Source organism: Chrysochloris asiatica, unplaced genomic scaffold (genome assembly GCF_000296735.1).
Source record: "Chrysochloris asiatica unplaced genomic scaffold, ChrAsi1.0 scaffold00023, whole genome shotgun sequence".
Classification (NCBI taxonomy): Eukaryota; Metazoa; Chordata; class Mammalia; order Afrosoricida; family Chrysochloridae; genus Chrysochloris; species Chrysochloris asiatica.
In genome coordinates, this window is record NW_006408541.1 from 24,653,622 (window position 1) to 24,670,791 (window position 17,170).

The 17,170-nt window shown below is 39.5% G+C and overlaps 1 protein-coding gene across 1 annotated transcript in view; it reads right to left on the reverse strand.

Moving 5' to 3' along the window:
• TOP1 (topoisomerase (DNA) I) overlaps positions 1–17,170 on the reverse strand; it is a 142,727-nt gene that overhangs the window by 32,617 nt on the left and 92,940 nt on the right. Inside the window, exons 9-13 of the mRNA XM_006839294.1 lie at positions 16,301–16,416; positions 11,989–12,110; positions 10,008–10,130; positions 7,870–8,057; positions 7,466–7,610 (exon numbers count right to left, since the gene is read on the reverse strand). Coding sequence (XP_006839357.1) covers positions 7,466–7,610; positions 7,870–8,057; positions 10,008–10,130; positions 11,989–12,110; positions 16,301–16,416 — 694 coding nt within the window. The remainder of the gene's footprint in view (positions 1–7,465; positions 7,611–7,869; positions 8,058–10,007; positions 10,131–11,988; positions 12,111–16,300; positions 16,417–17,170) is intronic.

Sequence of the window (17,170 nt, forward strand, 5' to 3'; positions counted from 1 at the left end):
TATCTTTGCTCTTCAACATTTTAAAAAGGTCTTGTGGAGCAGATTTGCCTAATGAAATAAATTGTTTGATTTCTTGACTGCTGCTTCTTTAAGTGTTGATCCAAGCAGAATGAAATTCTTAACAACCTCAATCTTTTCTCCATTGATTAGAATGTTGTTTATTGGCCCAGTGGTGAGGATTTTTGTTTGCTTTACATTGATATGTAATCCATACTGAAGGCTGTGCTCTTTCATCTTTATCAGTAAATGTTTTAAATCCTCTTCACTTTCAGCAAGCAAGGTTGTATCAGCTGCATATTGCATGTTGTTAATGAGTCTTTCTCCAATCCTGATGCCACGTTTTTCTTCATAGAAACCAGCTTCTTGGATTATTTGCTCAGCATACAGGTTGATTAAGTATGGTGAAAGAAGGTGTCGCACACCTTTCTGAATTTTAAACCATTCAGTGTTCCCATGTTCTGTTGGAACAAGTGCTTCTTGGTCCACGTACAGATTACTTATGAGCACAATTTAGTGTAAAGGAATACTCATACTTTGCAATGTTGTCCATAGCTTGTCATGATCCACACAATCAAAAGCCTTTGCGTAGTCAGGAAAGCACAGGTAAACATCTTTCTGATAGTCTCTGCTTTTTCCACCAAGATCCATCAGACATCAGCAATGATATCCCTCATTTTACGGCCTCTTCTGAATCCGGCTTGAACCTCTATAAGTTCTCTGTCAATGTATGATTGTAGCTGTTTCTGTATTACCTTTAGCAAAGCTTTACTTGCGTGGGATATCAAAGAGATTGTCCGCTGATTTCCACATTCCGTTGGGTCACCTCTCTTTGGAATGGGCACAAATATGGATCTCTTCCAATCAGTCGGCCAGATAGTTGTCTCCCAAATTTCTTGGCAGAGATGAGTGAGTGTCTCCTGTGCCACCTCACTTTCTTGAAAGATTTCAAGTTTTATTCCATCAGTTCCTGGTGCCCTTCTTCTTTGCCGATTCCTTCAATGCATCTTGGACTCCCTCCTTCAGTATCATTGGCTCTTGATAATATGCTACATCTTAAAATGGTTGAACATTAACCATTTCCTTTTGGTACAGTGACTATGTGTATTCCCTTGATGCATTCTGCATCATTCAATAATTTGCCCAGAGAATCTTTCAATAACGAAACTCGAGGCTAGGATTTTTCTTCAGTTCCCCACAGCTAAGCGTGTTCTTCCTTTTTGGTTTTCTGATTCCAGATCTTTGTACATTTTGTTATAATATCTGGCTTTATCTTCTCTAGCTGAGCTTTGTAATTTTCTGTTCAATTTTTGGACCTCCTCATTTTGTCCATTTCCTTTAGCATCTCTTTGCTGGAGAGCAAGTTTCAGTGTCTCTTTTGACATCCATTTTGACCTTTTCCTTCTTTCTTGTCCTCTTGACTTTTTGCTTTTTTCATGTATGATGTTCTTGATGTCATCCCACAACTCTTCTGGTCTTCAGTCTTTAGTGTTTAATGTATCAAATCTGTTCTTCAGATGATCTCTAAATTCAGGTGAGATATAGCCAAGGTCGTATTTGGGCTCTCATGGACTCGTTTTCATTTTCTTCAGCTTCAGTTTGAATTTGTATAGGAGTAATTGATGGTCTGTTCCACAGTCTGCCCCTGGCCTTGTTTTCACTGATGACATGGAGCTTTTCCACCATCTCTTCCCACAGTTGTAGTCAATTTGATTTCTATGTATTCCATCTGGTGAGGTCCATGTGTATAGTCGTCTCTTATGCTGTCTAAAGAAGGTATTTAAAATGAACAAATTACTGGTTTTGCAGAATTCTGTCATGCGTTCTCCAGCATCATTTCTATCACCAAGGCCATGTTTTCCAACTACTGATCCTTCCTCTTTGCCACCAATCTTTGCATTCCAATCACCAGTAATGATCAATACATCTTGATTGCAAGTTTGATCCATTTCAGATTGAAGAAGTTGGTAGAATTCTTTTATTTCATCCTCACTGGCTTTAGTGGTTGGTGTGTAAATTTGAATAATAGTGTTATTAACTGGGCTTCACTGTAGGCACATGGATATTATCCTATCACAGGCAGCGTCGTTGTACTTCATGACTGATCTGGATATGTTCTTTTTGACAATGAATGCAACACTATTCCTCTTCAATTTGTCATTCCTGGCACAGTAAAGCATGTGGTTGTCAAGATTCAAAATGGCCAATACCAGTCCATTTTATCTCACTAATTAATGCCTAAGATATCAATGTTTATGCGTTCCATTTCATTTTTGACAACTGCCAATTTTCCCAGATTCATACTACACTTCTTACATTCTGTGTTCTGATTTTCAGTGGATGTTTACAGCTGATTCTCTTCATTTTGAGTTATGCTCCATCAGCAAATGAAGGTCCTGCAGGCTATTCTCCCACAGGCTTTACTCAAACTGCGTCATTACAGTCAACTCCACTTTGAGGAGGCAGCTCTTCAGTGGCATCAGTGGCATTTTGAGTACCTTCCAATCTGAGGGGCTCATCTTCTGGCACTATATCTGACAGTGCTTCTCTGCTATTCATAAAGTTTTCAGTGACTAACGATTTGGAAGTAGTTTGTCACTCTTTCTTCCTACATATGTATATGAGGGGACTTCAAAAAGCTCACAGAAAAATGGAATTTTCTTATAAACTTTTTCAAGTACCCTTGTACAAAAACATATTCTTAGTGGCTGAAAGATCAAAATGCAAAAAGAAAACTTAAAAAATTAGGCAAGAATATGGAAAAACATAGCTTTCACACTGTTGGAGAATCACAGTGATGTAAATCTGTTCAAGTACTTTAAGTGCCGTTGAGTCCGTTCTGACTATATAGGGCTTCTGAGGAGCAGCTGTGGATCTGAACTGCTGACCTTGTGGTTCGCAATCTAGTGCTTATCGTATAGCGCCACACCAGGAGTCTAAGAGCAATTTAGATATATCTATTAAAGAATCTTAAAGAGAAATTCACATCCATATGCCTAAGGAAAATGTGTTTATTCTAACAGCTAATAATAGTGAGACTATAAATAACTCTAAAAGTCTCTTGACAAGAGAATGGATATGTTTTATATATAAAAGAAAAATGTGAGAACTATATCATAAATATGTCAAGACAATAAAATATCAAAATAAAACTGAGTACAGAATGATCCAGTCTTTTGAAGTCAAAACTTGTAAAACAATACTAAATATATTCTGTAGGTTTTCCATGGCTATAAGTCTTTCTGGGAGCAGAAAGCCTCATCTTTCTACGAGCCATTCCATGGAAGAAAGATGAGGCTTTCTGCTCCCGGCAAGATTTACAGAAATCCTAAGCAGGGTCAGAACTGACTTCACAGCACACCACCACCAACATATATAAATGTACTGTAAAATATAAAAACACCCTGAGAATGACAACACCAAGTTCACGATTATAGTCTTAAGGTGAGCAAGTGAAGGGCACAAAAGGAACATCCGCTGTGTCTGATCAAAATATTTTGTGTGAAATCACTGATTGTGATATTTAACACAGTCAGATGGCAGGTATAGAGTTATGAGTGTTATGCTTGTATCTATCCTGGTGGTAGCAAAAAGTTAACAACTACTCAACCCTGACCTCTAAGATTTCACCCGGTGGCAGCAGATGAGGAAAAGACTCAGAAGCTGAAGAAGTCACATTTATCTTTCCAGTAAAGACACTGTTTTCAAGTCCTCTTCAAAGAGGACAGTGGTGTTTCAGTGGTAGAATTCCTGCCTTCCATAAGAGAGACTTAGGTTTGATTTGGGCCAGTACATTCAAACACAGCCACAGCTCATCTGTCAGCAGTGTTAAGGTGTTGCTATGATGCCAAACTGGTTTCAGCAGAGTTTCCAGACGAAGACAGACTAAACAGAAAAGTCTGGCGATCTACTGCCAAACACCAGCTAATGAAAACCCTATAAATCATAATGGTTCAATCTTGTTGCGCATGGAATTTCCGTGAATTGCGACTGATTTTGCAGCAGCTAACAACAATCACCCCCATTTTAAGACTCTTCTTGGGCTCTCATCCCAGATAATGAGTTAGGCATTTTGTCCTGGGTATGAAGTTCTAGGTGTTAACTCTGGGCAAGTTCAAGGTCATAACCCACACACCTGCATAAATGCCTGCTATGCAGAAGTTACTTGGATGTTATCTGGAAAATACCTTGAAGTGTTCCCCTGGCCCATCTAAAAAGGATCTCAACTGTCTTCAGAGACTCTTCCACAATCACCTCTAAGCCCTACCTAGAAGAGTACACAGTATACATAGATTTGGAATCATTCACTTCTCGCCATCTCCATTGCCATTATCCTAGTCTAGGTCATTACCACTCCCTTCCTGGAAATCTTACAACAGCCTCCTTTTGTCTACACTTCTTTTTTGTGTACAACTTAAGTCACCACGGAGGCACAGAATGATCAATTGCCCCAAGTTTTTTAAACACCTATCTGGTAATACCCTCCTCTTTAAAATTCAGTTCAGTAGTTCCTTATTGCACTGAGGAGAATGTAACAAATCTTAAAGAACTGGCTGGATCTGTTGCCTCCTCTCAGTTCTCTTAGGTCGGCCTCTTTTTTGTTCAATATATTCCAACTATACTTTCCTTCTTTTAGTTCCTCATGGCCAATATTGTTCTCATCTCAGGAACTTCAGATAGGTTTTAGAATGGGTCTACAATACCTGTTCCCCATTCTTACCCTGGAGAAATCCCATTCATCCTTTAAGTCTAATTTTAGATCTTACTTCCTCAGAAAGGCTATCCCTGACCCTGGGAGAGCAGGGCAGGTCCCCAGGTTAATTCTCTTAATTGCTGTTGTTGTTAAGTACCGTGGAGGAGTTTCATAGTGACTTGCATAGGGTTTCAGAGGCTGTAAATCTTTACAGGAGCTGAACGCCTCATCTTTCTCCTGCGGAACTGCTGACCTTGAGGGTAGCAGCCTGATTCGTAACCACTATGCTACCAGAGCTCCTTAATTCTCTAATGTTGTTGTTGTTGTTAAGTGCCGTCGAGTCGGTTCCGACCCATAGCGACCCTGTACAGGGTTTCCGAGGGTGTAAATCTTTACGGGAGTAGAAAGCCTCATCTTTCTCCCGCGGAGCGGCTGGTAGTTTCGAACCGCTGACCTTTAGGTTCACAGCCCGATTCGTAGCCACTACGCTACCAGAGCTCCTTTAATTCTCTAATAGGAGCCTGTAATTTTTTTTCATAGCACTAATAACAGTTTATATTTGGGATTACGTGCAATGCCTATAAGTCTAAGTAAAGGATTTATATTCAAAGCACTTCTCTTTAAGATCTCTCAATGGTTTTCCATCATATGCTGAACACTGTCCAGGCTCTTCAGCATGGCATTTAAGGCATTTAAGGCAGTGTGGCATTGTGGGTTAATGAGCCAGACTGCAAAGCCGTTTGAACTGCAAGGTTGGCAGTTCAAGCTCACAAGCTGCTCCCTGGAAACCCTATACAGGGTCGTTGTGGGTTGGAACTGACTCGACAGCATTTCACAACAACAACAACCATTAGGCAGCAATATGTCACACAGGATGCCATCAGGAGAGTAAAGATACAAGTTACAGTCTAACCTATGTTATTTATTAACTACTAAATCTTGAGCAGGTTTTTTGGTCTCACAGAGATTAAGTTTACATATCAATAAAATAATGGCATTATAACATGCCTGGTATAGTTGTACGGTTGTTAGAAAATCAAACATTAACTTTCATCATGTGTTCATTTTTTGCTACTCCTTTTATATGTATACTCATCATCCACATAAAACTCCTCAAATCTATTATGTGCTTTCCCTCATCTCTATCCATGCATGATCAGATTGAAATACACCCTCAGAATGAAATACTTTTCTTTTTAGTTGTAACCCAATTTCCTTTGTAAGGTTGCCTTTGATCTCCAGCTGCTGCGAACAATGGCTTTATTTATGAAAGAATTTAATGTTTACCTCTCTTCTAATATAACTGAATTCTGACCCAATTTCCCATGAGCCTAACAAGATCCTTGAGGGCTAAGACCATTCATTGTTTATCTACCTTTGTTGTTGTTGTTAAACTTGGCCCTATTTCAGAATAATAACACAACACACTTCTTAAAATGACTTGGAATTCTGGCCACCAGAAGGGTTCTCTTTTCTGATTCTATATTTAGTAAAAACTATGAAAAATGTTTTCCAATTAAAAATATAAAGACGGCCATTTCTCATAAAAGAAGTGGTGATATACTGAAGAATACAGAGATATAGGTTATAAAATGTGCAATTTAGCCTCAACAAAATCACACAGCCTTTGAACTATGGCATTCCTATCTTAAAAAAACAAAAACCAACCCATTGCCACTACATCGATTTTCTCCCACAAAGTGACTGCTGGGTTCAGCAGCAGTGCCCCCAAGGTTCCTTATCATCTTGTAACAGACATCAATACCTGATAAATCTGGATTAAGAAAGTTCTTAGTCACAGACACAACCACATCGACAGAGAACTAAATTCTTGCCTTATTTAGGTTGTTATTTACCCTCCTATAGTTATGTCTGAAGGAGAAAGTCATGGGACTCTTCAAAGCCAGGGCAAGGTTACTTAGCTATCAAAAGCTGATTGCCTGTTTTAGAGCTTCCTTCTCTCAATAGGAGTCCTGGTGTGTGCTATAGGATAAGCAATGGATCACAAGGTTGGTGGTTCAAACTCACTATTTGTTCCTCAAAAACCCTACATAAGGTCGCTATGAGTCAGAAGCGACTCAACAGCACTTAACGACTCTCTAAATAACATTATCAATAAATAGCAAATCACATGCATTTAACAAAGCTTATGATGTGTTTTCATATATATCACTACTCTTGATATTGATTAGTGTGTCAAATCGATTCTAACTCAGTGACCCTGCATAGGGTTTCTGAGGAGCAACTGGTGGATTTCAAACGAGACCTTGCAATCCAGTGTTTATCCTACAGTGCCACACCAGGACTCCATATTACTCCCCTGGGCCTGGTGAAATAGGTGAAACCTATCCAGATGAGACCTTGGGAAGTCAGATGCACGTAAGACATGCTAGATCTCACACCTTCTTTCCTGATTCAGAACAATTACGCTTCCTCCCTCAAAGCTAGGAAACGTGTGGAAGAGGGAGAAAGCTGCAGGAGTCAAAACACATTGATTATACGCTTCATCGTATTCTGACCACTAGATAGTACACAATGAGGGCAGGAATGCATAAGTATGTGTGAACTAATAAATGAATAATAAAATGATTTTTATGAAGCAAATATCAGATAGATCCTTGGAAGCTCTCACCGGAAAATGAAATATTTCTCTCACCAAGAAATATTTGTCCCTCCTTTTTATGGGAAAGGTGTTTAGTTTGTCAAAGTGAATCTAGATGGTCAGAGCATATTTCAGCCCCACTAATCAGTGTGACTCTCAGCTATCCCCTTTACCTTGATTCGTGAACTGGGGTTAAGCATGATGTATTTAATGGAACCTTGGATGTTCTCGGTCCAGGAGACCAGCCAAGTAACCTTGTTATCATGCCGGACCTCTTTCCACTTATGTCCTGGAGGAGGAGAAGGAACTTTGGCATCTCTGTGGAAACAAAACAGGAGTGCTGGTGAAATGGTAAGTGAGGAACTATCTAATTTTTTGTGATCTGAAGTGGGCAGATCTGCTGAGGATACATTTCTAGGTTTCCTTCTCATCAGTTAGTGCCTAAAAAAGACCTGGAAATCTATACCCGGAAATACCACTCTATTCCCAGTAGGTCCTCTGCTACTGAGAGAAATACTACCGACTACAAGGAAGCCCTGAACCGCATTTTGACCCATAAGACAAACTGTGTGCTCACTTGCTACAGTTGATGATTATGTCCTCGGGCATGATCCGTCTCTTCAGCATGCCCATCTTGGGGTGGTTGCCTCGGCCACGGAAAAGCCCAGGAGGCTCTATCTTGAAGTTGGCAATTCTCTCTTTGTGGTTATCCATAATACAGAAGCCATATTCTTTCAGTAACTTTTCATTCTCCTCTTTGATTTTCTGAAAGATAGCAAGAAAGTACTTAACGGTATTCACATTGCTGACCTATGCTCACCTATTTATGTCTTGGCAGAGGAAACAAGTCAAAGTAAGGAAAAGTCTAAAAGCACTAAGAAAAGAATGCAAACAAAACTGCAGTGAGTATTTTTCAAACTTACATACAATAAAATTCTCCAAAAGATCTAACAATAAATTTTGACTTCAATCACAGATTAAAAACAGATTCTTAAATCATCTTTTGAAAAAGGGGAAGATACAGAAAAGTCTCTGACAGACTCATAAAAACCATTTCCATGCTTTTCAATGAGCTTCAGAGGCAATGAGTGGAGCAATATTTCTCATGGGTTTTCAAGTCCAGATGAGCTTGTCACAGATTGTTTTCCAGGGACATGGGTGTGTAAACTGTCCACTTTGTAATCCTTACTCCAAAAAGGAAAAATAAAAATAATTTGAGCCTTCTTACAGTCTTTGTTGAGTCTTCATCCCCTTACAATTAGTAATGTAACTAATTGCAACTAAATTCTGCTGCCTTGTGTGTAGGAAGACTCAGAACTTGTTGATAGCAGATGTCTTTGATGGGGTAGTTCTAACAAGGTGATGCTTACAAAATCTCCCTATCTTGGGAGCAGAATCCCTGAAAGTTACAACAGTTAACATGCTTAGCTGCGAAATGAAAGGTTGAAAGTTTACACCAAGAAGAACCTCGAAAGCAAGGCCTGGTAATCTTTTTTATCTTTGAGTGATTATTCCAAGAAGAAAGTTTCAAAGTAGGTTGTAAGTTTTAAAACACTCCTAAGTGAATACACCAAATACTAGGTATAAGACTAAGGTGAGACTGAAAAGTTTTGAGATAGTTATCATTCTATAATAACTCATTAATTTTTCAACAAGAGTCATACATTGTTTGTTGTCGTCATCAAGTCGCTTCCAACAAAATCAACCCTGTATAGGGTTTCTGAGAGTAGCTGGTGAGTCTGAACTGCAGACCTTGCAGTCCACAGTGCTTACCCTACAGCACCACACCAGGACTCCATATAATCAATGAGATATAAATGCAAGGACTTAGATGTATAAGCATGTGAAGTCCTTTAAAATATTGAAACTACAATGAGGTAAAAAAATTCTTTAACTTCTGAACCACTGCTTTAAAAAAAAATGAAAAGATTCTAGTCTGATTTCTCTAGATTTGAGGATTAACAAATTTGTTCTACATAGAAACTATTTTAAGCTTGAGGGCAATCATCAATAGCAAGGAAACAAGAGTGTGGTTGTGTTCCAATATAAAATGTCATTTACAAGTCCATTTATAAGACTCTGCAGACAGAAAAACCTTCCTTTGCTCAACTGGAGTGGAGGTTTTCTGTTTAGTAAAAGTGCTAAAACCCCTGAAGAAGACAATGCTCATGGTGGGAAGATGGAGATGGATAACATGGTTAAACTCCAGAATAAAACAGATCAAGGAACAGAGAGGTACATGGCCAGTATTGTTTGATCTCTCTTAATCCTTAAAGGAGTTCTGGTGTGGCGCTTCGGGTTAATGGGCTGGACTGCAAGGTCAGTGATTCAAGCTCACCAACCGCTTCTTGGAAATCCTATACAGGGTTGCTATGAGATGGAATCGATTCAATGGCACTTAACAACAACAGCAACAGTGGCAATCCTTAATACCCAGCAGCCCCTCCTTAAATACTATATATTATTAGAATTGCCAACTGGTTTTCAGATCAATAGAACACCAGGGTACTTGTAGTGCCATTCTCAGTTTTCAGTCCATATAAAAAACCATTAAAGAAAAAAAAACATTACTAGGCTAAGAATCCTAAATCTTTGGTGTACTGTGATGTAAAACTACTAAAGTAAAAGCGCTGTGTCACAAGAACCAAGAAGAGAATTAGATGACCCAATTAACAATTCCAAAATCCTCCAGAGGATTAAAAAATTCTTAGATACCAGCTTTTCTTCTTTGCTCATCTGTTTTCGTGCTTCTGACTGGGCTTTGAAATACTGGCTCATTTGGATGAAATCACATTTGCTTAGGTTGGTGATAATATTCTTCTCTTCACTAGTCATTTCCTAGTCAAAAGAAAAGGGAAAAAGGTACAACCCAACTGTGGAAAGCTTGGTCCCCCAAAATGTTGAACATAGAATTACCAAATAAACCTGAAATCCCAATCCTAGGTATATATCCAGAAGACATGAAGGCAGGAACAACTGAAATGTCCATTAACAGATGAATGGATAAGCAAAATGTGGTATACACATAATACAATGGAATACTACTCAGTCAATATAGAAATGAAGTGTTGATGCATGCCACAACAGAGAGACACCTTGAAAACATCATAAGGAGTAAAGTCAGTCACTTACAAAAGGACAATAACATATAATCTCACTTGAATGAAATAAGAATATACTAACTAGGAAACCAAAGATTCCTAAGTTATGAGGAGTACAAAAGGGGAAACTTTTGCTTAAAGGGCACCGAGTTCATGTTCCTAGTAATGAAATGTGTGGAATAGGACAAGAATGGTTGTAGAATTTGAAGAATGTAATCAATGTCACTGAATTGTTCATGTAGAGATTTCTGAGATGGCATATTTATTATGTATATTTTCAATACAATAAAAATTTAAAATAAAATAAAAAAAAGCAGGGGTGGGGTGGGGTGGGGGAGAAGGTACATATACAAGTATCTAAATTTCTTTGCAGCTTTAGAAGCACCATTTCTTTAACAAAGGTGTCTGAAGAGGTGAATGAGTTTGGGAAAAAAAGAAAAATTGTTACTCTGTTCTATTAGGACATACATATCCCAATACAAATAATGTTTTAAATTACTCATCATTGAAAAAGATGGATTCTTATGTAGTTCTCGGGCTCCTTGATTCACTGTTACGAAGCCCAGAGACATGAGTACCCCAGTTTTAGAACTATTATTATCATTTAATGAATGAGAAAAACGTTCCCATACTCATTCTCTATGACAAACATTAGGCCTGCTCTAGTCACTTATTAAACCGTATTTTCAGAGCTAGTTCAGAAAGCAAACTTCAACTCAGCCGTCATTCATATTACCAAACACATTATCGAGAACACGTTTGAGATTGTTCTAAAGTCAACTGTGCAACTATGATACACATGGTTTCAAGAGCAGAAACTACCTATAGTAAAAATGATCAAGAATCAGGAGGGAATGGAATGGCAGGTTAACATCTCTTTTGCAACAGCAGGCAAAATGAGGACCTAGAGAGACACATTTCTTTGCTCATCTGGAATTGAGGTTTTCTAAGTAGTATAATCTGGTAATACAGTACCCCTTTACCCACAAGGTCACCAGCTGCTCCTCCGAAACCCTTTACAGGGTCGCTATGGCTCGGAATCAACTCAATGGCACTTAACAACAACAACAAAACCCACAAGGTCAGCTAGCACCACAAGGTCTGCAGTTCAAATTCACCAACTCCTTGGAAATCTTGTGACTTGGAACTGGATGGCACTTCATATGGACAGCAGTCATATGAAGGAGTCGTGGTGGCACAATCATTAAGTATTTGGCCACTAACTGAAAGGTTAGTGGTTGAGCCCATTAGCTGCTGTTGATCTGCTCCCATAAAGATTACAGCCTAGAAAACCCCATGGGATGCTCTACTTTGTCCTATGGGGTCATTATGAGTCGAAATTGCTTGACAGCACACAACAACAACAATAACAACAAAACAGTCACATGAGAGCTGGGAGGAAAGAAATATAAGCATTCTTATTGAATAGAAAACCTTTGCAATCATGAACAGACAAAAGATAAATAAACAACTTGTATCACAACAGAATTACTAAAATCCAAATTTTTACATCAGGGATTTTTGGGTAAAATTATAGGTACTTGATCAACATTTCTGCGAGGTGTTAGGATATTAATATATGGGCTATGTAATACCTTTCTCCAGTCCTTAAAGAAATTTTTCCTAAATGTTTCCTTAGTAGTATATTCATGGTCGAGCATTTTTGCAAAGAATGTAGCTACTTCTTCTGCTTTGGGGCTCAGCTTCATGACTTTACCTAGAGGAAAGAGTGGTTCCAAAAAGTTAGGTGTCGTATTCAGGTTCTACATATAAATACTGAGTTCTGGAGAGTTCTTCTTTTAAAATGGTACCTTCTGAAGATATATAAAGGTTTGGTGACACAATGTACCAACAACAACAACAAAGACAACACACTGATTTATATCTGCTTGTATAAACTCTCCTTCTCTTTTGTAGATATTGACCTGGGGCATTCTCTGGAGACTATTCAAGTAAATTGTTCCCAGGTGCCTGCTCACAACAGGGACGACTGGGCAAGACCCAGCCACTCTTCATTTTCTTTTCAGTAAGCAAGTTCCTTTACTCTTCCTCTTCAGTGGTTTTTAAAAATCAAATCCTCACAAGCTAAACAGCCTCTGTTCAAGAAGAAAGGCTGGGATATGTAGTGGAAGGAATTGTAGGGAAGAGAAATAGGCATCTTTCATCTTCCAAGTTAGATGGGTTGAATATGAATAAAAATAATACATCCACAGCAGACAAGCCCAGATTTCCCATACGAAATAGTCTAATGAGACCTACCCTCTAGAGCCCTCCTCCTCAAAAAAGTGTGGTTCACAGACTAGCTGCAAAAGCATCACCTGGAAGCTTGTTAGAAATGCAGAAGTTTCAGCACCACTCCAGACCTACTGAACCAGAAATTGTGTTTAACAAGATCCCCAGGTGGTCTGGGTATACTCTGGAGTTTGAGATGTATATGCTGCTCTGGGAACACCTGGATTCAGAGGTCATCTCTTTCAGGAAAATGGACTGTATCCAGAGCATATGGGATGACTGGATGGTATCAGTAGTGTGCAAGCATTTAGGTAAGAGCTCCTCTAAAGGAACCCTGAAGTGACACAATGAAGCTGCTGACTGGAAAATAAAATCTGAATGTGGCCTAGGGGTTTTGTATACCTTAATTAGTTAATAAAGCAGTAAAGGAAAAATAGTTAGGAGTTTAATCTACTTTTCAAATAGAGTATTTTTAAACAGTACTCTTAAAGGGCCAATTTTGTTTTTTGTCCCTTGAAAATCCAACTTTACAACACCATCTGGAACATAGTTAACAGCATTTGGCTATAATTCAAAATAAAATGAGATTAAACAATAATTACACTGCTCTACTATATAATATTACATAGTCATTAATAATTCACCCAGGGCGATCACACATTCATTATAGAAGAATAAAGTATAACCAGAAATCTGTTCACTTCAAAATTCAGATGTCTCATCTCAAGATAGTTGATAAATGACCATCATTAATTGTAGGGATTTAGGGAGCTGTAGCACAGAATGGAAACTGTCTAGATAGAGCTTCGCTGGATGCCATAACGTAAAAGTCCAGTAGGTGGCGCAGCTTTCCCTACTCAGGTCCCTAAACCCTGGCCTCTGAAGGAAGCAAAGCAAGCACTTCAGGCTGCTTTTGAGGGTGGTCCCACAGTTCTTCAGAACTCCTTCATTCAGGTTTGAGCCAGACCTGCCAGTTAAATCATTACATGCTTTCAACACTAATAATAATAAAAAATAGCGCAAGAAACAATGTCAACTGCCCCTGGGTCTGCTCAGTATAAACTAAGTAATAACTTTTTGAGGAGAAAGAAAGTGAAGAAGCAAAATCTTTGGGCAATTTTTTTGAATACTGCCTCCAAAAAAGGAAGCCATTTTCACTCCTGTTTTAGATGAGAGGTGAAAGATGAAATGACAGTACACTGCAGCAAAGTGGATGACAAAATATTCCTGAAAATGAAAACACTTTGTGCGAAAGGCTGTGCTCCACAAAGAGGAAACTGCTGAGTCAGAAGCCCACAACTGGAAGTCCTCGGAAGGGGCAACAATCCAATGACTTAGCCACTGCATACCCTGCGCTTCCTTCTGGGCAGGTTCTACAAGAGTCTGAGAATTGTCTTCAAAAAGAGTAGGTAGTACGTACACAAGCTGTCTGGACTTTCATTAGTTAAATTTGACTCCTTGTAGAGTGAGGGACCAAAGGGAATAAAGAAGGCCCAGAGGGAAGACCAAGTAACAAAATGGTAGAGTCCCGGGGCTGGAGTCTGTGTAATGCAGGAATGGGCAAGGATGAAAAGGTGTGACTGGTCCAGGCCCTGGATTCCCATCTTGAAAAGAGCTGAGACTAGGGAATCTAGCTTTCCCTGAAACCACTTTACACCTCAAAGTAAGGCTTTATTAGTTTAGGAACATTGAATAACTTACATTTTCAAGATTGATCTCTTAAAGTTGTAGGCTCTCTCATCATTTGGAAGTTTAGGGTTTGAGTCATATTTGAGAGTCTCTAGGAACGACCTGATGTGACAGCTGATAGAACTCTGTCCTGCGCTGTTTGGTCAACATGTTTATCTGTTGAGTGAGGCTATGGATTGCTGCTAAACTGCAAACTCCATGAGATTAGAGATCAGTTAGTGATGTCCACTGCTGAATCTGAGGTCTGAACACAGACACACACTTAACTTTAAAAAATAAATCCCAATAGGTACGGGCAACTTAGACATTGGCTACCTAAAATGAGGAGGCGATAAAGGCACGAAGTGACTGGCTTACAATACAAGGTTTCAAGAGTGTGCAGGGGAAGATATAGAGTTCTCATTGAATAGTTTTCATCTTTTCTAGATGGGTCTGGTGAAAAGAGATGGGGATAAGATTCTTATGATTCAGTAGTAATTGTTATCATGACTAATTGTGACTGTCACAATTGTAAAGGTTGAAGTTTTATAATAAAAACGTGGGAGTAATTAATCTTGCAATCCGAAATAGAGGACCCTATGACCATCCGGCGAGAGGAGCACAAGCACAATACAGGACCCTATCCAGGGAGGCAGCGACACCAGAGATGCAGACAGAGATGGGGACATGGAGAGAGGGAGCAGCTGGCGACTCTAGATTCACGGAAAGAGAAGGCTTGAGAGCTGGCGGACAGGAGTCAGGCTTGCAGAATGTGCCCTTTGGTGGTTGAAATCAATATATATGCCTGAGTGTTTAAAAAAAAAAAGAAAGAACTAAAATGAATAGAGAGAAATACTGTTAACTGATGGTACATGGAGGGGGCTGTAATCATTGTAATGCAACAAAGTGTATGATTTGTTGAATGTAAAACTGATGATATGCCCTGTAAACTTTCACTCAATTCACAATAAAAACTTTAAATAAATAAATTCCAATTTGCCAATGTTAGCATTTCCCTTATTTGCTGATCTAGCTCTTGAGATGAAACTAGTACCTGGACTTCTAAGCATCTGTGGCTGCGGACATGGCCAGCAGGCAAAAAATGCATCGGAGGTCTCTCAGGGTTGGCCATCACTGGTTTTCACCAGGTCCCCTGCCCAGTGCTTCTCAGAGTTTGTTAACAGACCACTTGGGTTCAGAATCACCCAGTCTCACTTTACGCTTATTACATGAGCCCAGATTCACTCTGGTGAACCTTACAAGCACAGACAGGTTTGGGGAATAATGCTGTAGCCATCCTGGACAAGATGGCTAGCCTGAGAGAAATCACCTGAGCTTTACCATTTGCATACTACTACATCTCTAATAAGAACGCCAAAGACCACTCTTCAACTCTTCTCTCCAGAACAAACATGCTGATGTAACAGCAGGCAATTCCGAGGGTTCTAATAGACCCAGGCTGGGTATTTCTCCAAAGCAGCCTGGGTATTTCTCCAAAGCAGCTCATCAGACTTGACTGCTAAGATATCAAAGGCAGTGTTGTGCTGTGAGTGATAGCCACCTACCAGGCCTATGAAGAGGTTGATGGGTTATTAACTATCTTCAACCAACTACTGGTATTATCTTAGTGAAAAGCAGCTTGTCAGCTTACAAAACAACACACCTCCATTCAAGTGAGGCTTTTCAATGAACTTTCTTGCAAAGACTGGCTCTCTAGAAATGAAGCCAGATGAACACATTCAGTTTTCAGACCATGGCTGTGAGTCATGTAGAGCTTTTTTGGACTGTGTAGACAAGACACTAAAGCCGTTTCCTCACAGTACTTTTTCAGCTCAAACAGAGTTAAGTAAACACCTAATGCCCCTTCCATAAAACCATACAATGATAATAAAATATAATGAAATAAGCAAAAAGAATCATACAACACAGGATCTTTCCTTGTCTTCTATCCCTCAACAAAAACAGACTTATGTTGGCCAAGAACTGGACAACTGTGGAACGACTTACCATCATAATAAAACTTGACATTCTCTGGAAGAGGCTCATATGGTGGAGCAAATACAGGACCTTTGTGTTCTAGGAATTTCCATTTGATGCCTTCAGGATAGCGCTCTTCTTCCCACCTTTTAAAGAAAAGACAACGTAATTTAGTGATCACCTCCACTAATATTGAGATTTCCACCAAACTAAACCCACTGCCAATGAAGCAGTTCCAACTCTTAGCAATTCTATATAGTGTTTCTAAGGCTATAAATCCTTACAGGAGCAGAAATCTTCATCTTTCTCCCACAGAAATGCTGGTGGGTTTCAACAGTCAACTTTGCAGTTAAGAGTCCAAAATACTGAGGCTTGTATGTTGTTAAGTGCTGTAGAGTTGGTTCAGACCCACAGTGACCCTGTATAGGGTTTCTGAGGATCAGCTGGTGAATCTGAACCACTGACCTTGCAATTTAAACTGACTTGAGAAATTATCCTACTAAATGATAAAATAATTACCTGCTCAATTTATTAGTGCTCTGGAATAACTGTTGTTGTTGTCAGATGCCATCGAGTCAAAACTGACTCATAGCGACCCCATGCACAGCAGAACGAAACAATGTCCGATCCTGGGCCAACCCCACCACCGCTGCCACACTTGATGCCATCAACGATGCCACCTGGCTGATCCATCTCATTGGGGATCTTCCTCTTTTTCTCTGACCCTCCATCTTACCTAGCATGACACCCTTCTCCAGCGACTGTTCCCTCTGGTCAATATGTCCAAAGTATGAGAGCCAAAGCGTAGCCATCCTGGCCTCCAAGGAGCACTCTGGATGCACTTCTTCCAAAACAGATCTATTGGTTCTTTTGGCAGTCCATGGCAGTTTTAGTATTCTC